This window comes from Montipora foliosa, chromosome 3 (assembly GCF_036669935.1).
Source record: "Montipora foliosa isolate CH-2021 chromosome 3, ASM3666993v2, whole genome shotgun sequence".
NCBI classification, from domain to species: domain Eukaryota; kingdom Metazoa; phylum Cnidaria; class Anthozoa; order Scleractinia; family Acroporidae; genus Montipora; species Montipora foliosa.
Genome location: NC_090871.1, coordinates 41,442,839 through 41,450,338, shown reverse-complemented (window position 1 = coordinate 41,450,338; position 7,500 = coordinate 41,442,839). Strand labels below are relative to the sequence as shown.

Genomic DNA, 7,500 nt, shown 5'->3' with positions numbered 1-7,500 from the left:
TGGTTTTGTTTAAAAGCAGATTTATGGATGGATGTATAGTGAAAAGTTAAATTGTAAACAAATAAAATATATATTTTTTTAAACAGATTTACGTCTAGTGCCCTTATTCTTCCAGGCCAGTTGAGATGGGTTCAATATTTGTTTCGACATATTTCTTCCATGAAATGTGGAGTGCATTAATTTTGGGATCATTATCAGCAGCTGTGGACGAGGCCCTATGCAAAACCAGTGATAAACGTAAACATGGAACACCCTATATAATTCTACAAACAGACAACACCCTACATAACTCTTGTTTCTTATGTAAGCGTTACCTAACAAACATCATTCGACAGTTGACTGAAATGGATTAAGTTAATCAACGAAGGTTCTTTAAAAATTTGTCAAAATAACAAACTGGGTCATCCGAAGAAGTTATAATGAATCTAACGCCTAGCCTCCTTCGCAGCCGTTTTTAAGCTCGGTTCGTCCGAGCCTGAAAATAGCTGCAAAGGAGGCTAACAAACGCCTTGCGTAAGTTACATTTAAAACCACCCTCTGTATAGAAACTCTTAAAAGCACGCAGTGTTTAAGAAGTCAAATTCCTATTGTGGGTTTTACTTTGCTTAATCACTATACATACAACTGAGTTAACATTGCAGAAATATTGTTATACAGTGATCATGCATGACACGAATTTCAATGAAGTGTTGTATAAAACCGAAAACGAAAGCAATTATTCCGAGAAATTGAAAAACCAATACCGTTCATTTTGGGTTGACGTATCTTCCCATCTCCCAAAGAATGATATCATGCAACGCATGTCATGCCAAAAATGTGAAACAATCCGATTTTGTGTAACTGTCACAGAGGACTCAAAATGGGTAAAAAAAAAACCCGAATCATTGTTCGCTTCTATACTAGAGACGCACTATCCGTCTAAACGAACTTGGGCAAGACCTCCTCAGTAACATGACCTTCGATAGATCTATTCTAACTAACGAACGACTAAGATAATTAGAGATTCGAAAACTGGAAGAGATGAAATAAGATAAAAGGCCAATAAACAACTGCATTATACGTTATTATTATATGGCTTGTGTTTGTAGCCGATGTAACGCGCGCTCTGATTGGCTAATTGTGACTGAATTGTAGGGCATTATTCTCCTGTAATGCCCACGGGACGATTAACAAAGCAAAAGGCAATTAAAAAGCCATATAATAAACAACTTAGTAACCTCGCTTGCTCGAAACCGTTTGGTCGTTTTTGTACGGACCTCGCTGCGCTCGGTCCGTACTGCCACGACCTCGGGCCAATATTCCCCAGTACGACCCTCGCGCTCGATTAGTAAGAAGTTAATAATTCTTACAAATAATACCTTGAAGTCTTTTATTAAAAGTATACGTATAGGCAAAGGGTGGGGGGAAGCTGGCAAAAACAAGATCGTAATTAGGAGAATTGTAAAACTTATGACCTTGATAAAAAGCGCGGAGAATTATTTAATATTAGTTCTGCAGTAAAGTAATTGGAAGGACTTACATTTTCTTGTATTATAGGAATGTATTTGAATTTTTCAGTAAAACAATTTTGTTTGCTGACAGTGAACGGGAAGGGTCGAGATTTGATAGGAGTACATAAATTTGCCCAATTGCAAGGTGTTATGTTTATGTTCAATATGCACTCAGATGAATTGAGGAAACTTGTTTGGAGCCTAAATTAAACCTCGAGAAAAAATAGGGTCAGGTTAGGATTAGTTTTGGTTATTATACATCCTTGCCAATTCTGACTTATCAGTATAAAAAAGTAAATAATGAAAAGAACTGTGTTGAGTTCATCATGTTTGTCGCTAAAGTGTAGCGATGAAGACAAAGGACGATAGATCTCGAGTCACAGGTAAGTGCATACTGTACAGTTTTCTTTATTCCCAAATAATTTTGCAATGTTGAGACTGAATTACTAAATGTATGAAAAACCGATAACCGATTAGAAAGCTGCCTCGAAGTTGCGGCAGCACTGAAAGGACTTTAGTTTTATGATATCCGTGGACAGGTATCGCCATGGCTATGACTCTCTTTACATCGGAGGCCATCTTGAAAGTCGCCTGTAGATAGTCACTATGAACGATGTATTTAGGTTCTAGCTTTGTAAGTACTTTCTTTCGTGTACCTCAAGGATGCTCCTTGGAACAATTCCCTTTGATTCCCTCATTTCTCCTTTCCTAACCTATGACCGTGACACACTTGCCTGGGGTAGTAGATGTTTCAACACACTTCATTCCTTCGGTTGTTAAATGTTAAATTTTTCACTCAAGTAACGGAAATTTACAAATAGAATACCAGAAGTGCAGCAAATAAGTAAAAAATTACGGTTATTAAACATTCCTATTGAAAATAACATAAAATCATGTTTCTTGAAGAAAATTTAAGTGTTTAAAATGATCTTCGAAGTAAATACTAAAATTTGAACAATTTTCTTATTCAATTAATTTTTCTCATGATTTATTTATTGCAACAAGGATAAAATTGATTTACCTTTTCTAGGTTAGTCGCAGATAGGCTCTTTGTGCTTGACGTGTGGGTCTCTCTAAGTGCAACCGGGCTTTGCTTTGGCACCCTTTCCCTTTTGGGCCGTAGAGTTATTTTTAAGGCGGCCAACACCTATTGTATCTTTTCGTTTTTCTTTTCATTGCTTAAATATGCTAAGGATTCAAAGTTACTTTTGGGGGATGAATCTCAAGCCATTGCGGTGACAAATTCCAACACGTACACGGATCCATGAATTTAATGGGTGTCAGTGAAGAGGTCACTACGGTGTGTGAACAATCATGATATCGACTTCCAACATAAAACGGTTGGAAGAAAGGAAAACAAATCCTGTTTCGTATTTTCCAACAATTCTCGATAATAGTTGTCCCTTTTATTCAACGAAGACCATAGCCTGCGAGCAGGCTGTTGGTGATTCGAGGTGCATGAAGGGCCTTTGTTGTCAGCTGCGGTTTCACAGTTAGTGGCCACGTCATCCTAATCTAATAACACAACGATTGTTCTTTCACAAATATAGATTTTTAAAGACTAAAAACAGTGAGGATAAAATTTGTTCCACCAAAAGAGCAGACAGAAAAGTATAAAATAGAAAAAGAAAAAAAAAGAGCTTATCTGCTGAATACTCCGCCACTTATTTGCATAATAATAACATCTATTATATTCTGGCTTGTTCTGAAAGTCGGTTATAGTAATGAAGTCGGAACGAAGATTCAAGTTTTTCATCAAATAGAGTCATGTTTTAAAACTGAATTTGTTTTTTCTATTCTTGTACAGAAGACAGGAGAGGTGATTCATTCATTTCCTTTAATTGGATAAAGAATTGGACTGAGAATTGTTTGTTGGAATTTTTTTCATGACCACTAAACAAAAAGCGTGCAATAAACCATAATACTATCCTTTACTAAAAACCTACCTATCTCCTTTGCTCCGGGATTTTCAATGGGTGCTTTGTTTTTGAAGGAATGAACTACGCGGTATTTAATAGCGCTTGTCGACTTCGTCCCAATAGTCTTTAAATCATGATGTGGGCGGAACATTCTTTTACTTTGACAGATCACGTGTTTTCGCGTTAAGGGCTTTTGTACTGCTATACCCTCTCGATCATTCTCGACGAATTTAAAGTACGTTATATCAACGATTTACTGTACATATATGTGTGTACAGTAGATTTTTTCGATCGGGTTTTGGCACCCTATACCTCCTAGATAAATAGGAAGAGGTGGCCACTGACTGTGAAACCGCATCTGACAACACCTTTTCGCCTTTGTTTAGCCTGCGCATCTGAGCAGTCGAGCATGCTCTTCATGTACTTCGAACCACTGGGAGCCTGCTCGTAGGCTATACTTCGTAGAATAAAACTGTCAACAACCGTTTATCGATTGTTGCAAAAAATGATATCAACGCATGTCATGCCAAAAATGTGAAACAATCCGATTTTGTGTAACTGTCACAGAGGACTCAAAATGGGTCAAGAAACCCGAATCATTGTTCGCTTTTATACTAGAGACGCACTATCCGTCTAAACAAACTTGGGCAAGACCTCCTCAGTTTGTAGAACGTGTGAACGCTTTTAAAGTTTACTGAAAGTATATTTTAAAAAATAACTTTCTTTAAGATTTGATTTAACAACACAACGTTTAACATTCAGGATTTGACGGTGCAAGTCCGTGGTTTTAATTACTGTTTATTTCCCAGGGCTTCGGCCGTTGTTGTTTTCCAGTTTCCCTACTGTGTACTCATTAAAATTTATTTTGTTGCTCTTTTATTAAAATGCACTTTTTTCACTTTCCTCGAGATAAGCCAAGATTACAGGAAATTATACTCCATCTGTTTTGGTTTAGGCGATCTACCGTGAAGGGAAGGACGACGTCGTATGGTCTTTTCGGCACCTCAAGAAAAGCTAAAAAGGTAACTTGAGAGAAAACTGAGCAAAAAAGCTTTTTTTTAAGAAAATCACAGTAACGGATTAACTCAGTTTTTTCTTCAAAAGGAAGCAGTTCGTAAATAAACAGACGAGACATCTAAATGGGAGAAAAGCCAGCTGAATATTTTTATATCCATAGTTCTTATTTGATCGTTTCTCTATTTGTAAGTCTCTGTGAAGATTTATATCTTCCGTGACGCATCTACGTATCATATAAATGTGATATATACAAATTTGTTTCTTGTTTGGCAAACTGATCGGTTAGCGATATGACCTGACGCCGCCGCACAATTACACATCCGTTCAGTCGTCATATAATGCTGTTCTTGAACTTTGCATTTAGGACCATAGTTTGTCATTCCAATGTTTCAACAATAGCTTCCTTCTGATGATTTTTCCCAACAGAATAACATCGTCGACAATAAAAACAAGTGACATTTGGCCATATATAGAAGATGAACGACGTAGCATTGTCGAAAATGTCACAAGACAGTCTTTCCCAAAGGACATCCCGGCTCAAGAACGAGTATAAGAGCTCATCAGAAAGGTGGCATGAGTTCGCAAATGACACAAGCCTACATGGAATCCGTTATGTCTTCATGAAAAGGCGCCATTTTGTCATTCGTCTTATTTGGCTTGTAATATTGCTTTCCTCTGCAGGCTACTACATAGTAACAGTCTACAGAGCTTTCAACAAATTTTACTCTCGTCCAATCAACACAATTATTAGCACAAAGCATCTCACAAAACTGGAATTTCCAGCTGTGACCATCTGTCCTCTCAATTTTTTTGCCAAATCCAAACTGTTTGTGAAAGATGACGATCCAATTTTTGCAAAAAGTGGTTTGAACATTAGCTCATGCGCTGTAACGTCACCGGTGCGAGGGAATCGTTCTTGTGGGTTATCACTCATTTGCTGCTGTACTCCGACTGATGCTTTTGATGTGTATAATTCCACACCAAACTGCACAATTCAATACAGGCAAAGTCTTTTAGATATTCTCAAGCGATTTTCGCATCGTCTGGATTTGGAAGACTTTTATCGATACTATAGTCAAGACATGAAGTCCCTTGTTGGACCGTTGTGTGCTTTTGGGTGGGAAGAGTCACCGTGTTTTGCAAGAGACTTTATTTCTTTTGTAACCCAATTTGGAATGTGTTACACGTTTAATTCGGGGTCTAATGGCGAGATTAGAACAGTCTATTTTGGTGGGGTGTCAACCGGACTTAGTGTAGTTCTTGATGTCCAGACACATGAACACACAGGGGGAAAATATTCAGAAGGATTTAAGGTTCTCATTCATGGGCGAGGGGAATTTGTAGATGAATGGGAAGGAATCAACGTTGGACCTGGACAGCACGTGGTTATTGCAGTCTCACAGAAAAGGGTAGGCATTCAGTGTCTATTTTCAGGTAGTTGTTCTTCTTCCGTCATGAAAGTGCAGCAAATTTGTGAGCGCGTCCACCGCGATTTTCAGTGAAATTTGGAAATCTGAGTAATTTTCAAGTTTTTTTCAAGTCATGGCCGCGACAAACGCTTTCAAGCACGAAGTGAGGAAGAAATACAGCAACTGAATGATACGAAACAAAAGTTGAAAGTAATCATTGAAGGCAATTGTTACTCATTTGTATTTGAGATATTTGACTTATAACTAGACTAAAATCTAAGGATTATACTCGTATTTAGTTTGGTCATTTTCAGTTGTGGGGTATAACAAAACACAACAGTGAGTTTTGTTTCCCTTCGACCCTCAATAGACCAATTCGATTAACTCAATGTTTTACCCAATTCAAATCCTTTGGGAATAAAACGTTTTCTTCCAAGTATTTCCACGTCATTTACGGTAAATTGTACAATATCATGCAAATGCAACACACAAAGAACCTGAACCCCAAGAGATCTGAATTTGGTACAACATTGAATTAGCCGAATTGTTCTATTGAGGGTGTCGGGAAACAAAACTGACTGTTTCCCTTGGGACCATTTAGTCATTAAGTGCTTATTAATCAAGGTGTTATCCAGTTCCTCCCATTGAAAGTTACTACAGAAATGTTCAACTCGCGTAACATTGGTTTTAGTGCAGCAGTGATACCTACCAGGAATATATGAACACATCCATTGATCAACGTTACACCATAACGAATAAGCTTGATTTTAGTGGCATATAAATGATGTGGAGTTCGGGAAAAACAGTATCGAAATTTATATTTCGTGTTTACTCACGATTGGTTTGGCATGGTCCCTGTGACGTCATTTGAAACCCAAAGAAAATACTAGATCAGGGACAAGAAACCCCGTCCAGGTAGCATATACTCAATCTGTTCACCAAAAGCATTCACTGGTAAAATTAAATGATTAACGTGGGTTTGGTCCATGTATTCCGGTTTCCGGAGTGGGATCTACTATACGACAACAAGAAAATACAGGTTCCCCTCTGCTTACCCAAGCCAAGTCCTGTTAAGGGGGTGGGGAATTAAAGCCTGTTTACCTCCCTTAATGAAAATCAGCATGCACCCTATTCCGCCTGTAAGGAACTTATGGCATCCGGAGAATACAATGAGGTGTAAATTTCCGTCACTTGATAAGGACGGTGCCTACTAATTCAAAGATGTTTTTGCGCGGTTTGCTGAATATGCGTTAAAATAAAAGTAGATCTTAACAAGTGTTATAGAAATCCAAAAAGAAAATTGGAGGTAACCACGCATTTTTCGAAAATTATTAATCAACAATATCTGTAAAAAGCTTTAAAGTACAAAGCAATGTATGGCGTTCTTTTCCAAATTGAAGCTTGATTTTCTCTGAAAAATGCGTGGTTACCCCAAATTTTTTTTTGGATACCGAGATCACTTGCTAAGTTCTGCTTCCTCTGCATAGTTTTGAACCGCGCAGAAATGTCCTGTATTAGTAAGCACCAACCATAGGAAATCTGAGTATCTTGAGATGTGCAAGATGTATGCGCAATAACAATAGTAGGCACCGTCCTTAAATGAAATATGTTTCTTCTCCAGACCTTTCTATATTTCGAGCAAAAGTTTCCCTCGGGGTCAAGTAG

General features: G+C 37.8%; 1 protein-coding gene across 9 annotated transcripts in view; it reads left to right on the top strand.

The window, feature by feature from the left end:
• LOC137997432 (acid-sensing ion channel 2-like) overlaps positions 1 to 7,500 on the top strand; it is a 60,842-nt gene that overhangs the window by 45,257 nt on the left and 8,085 nt on the right. For 5 of the 9 annotated variants that reach the window (XM_068843440.1, XM_068843441.1, XM_068843435.1 and 2 more), the window contains exons 2-3: positions 4,365 to 4,431; positions 4,853 to 5,835. In XM_068843440.1, the coding sequence (XP_068699541.1) occupies positions 4,903 to 5,835 (933 nt within the window). In that variant the 5' untranslated portion in view covers positions 4,365 to 4,431; positions 4,853 to 4,902. Of the gene's footprint in view, positions 1 to 4,318; positions 4,432 to 4,852; positions 5,836 to 7,500 lie in introns of all 9 variants that reach the window. The other 4 variants (XM_068843436.1, XM_068843439.1, XM_068843438.1 and 1 more) reach the window with 2 other exon arrangements.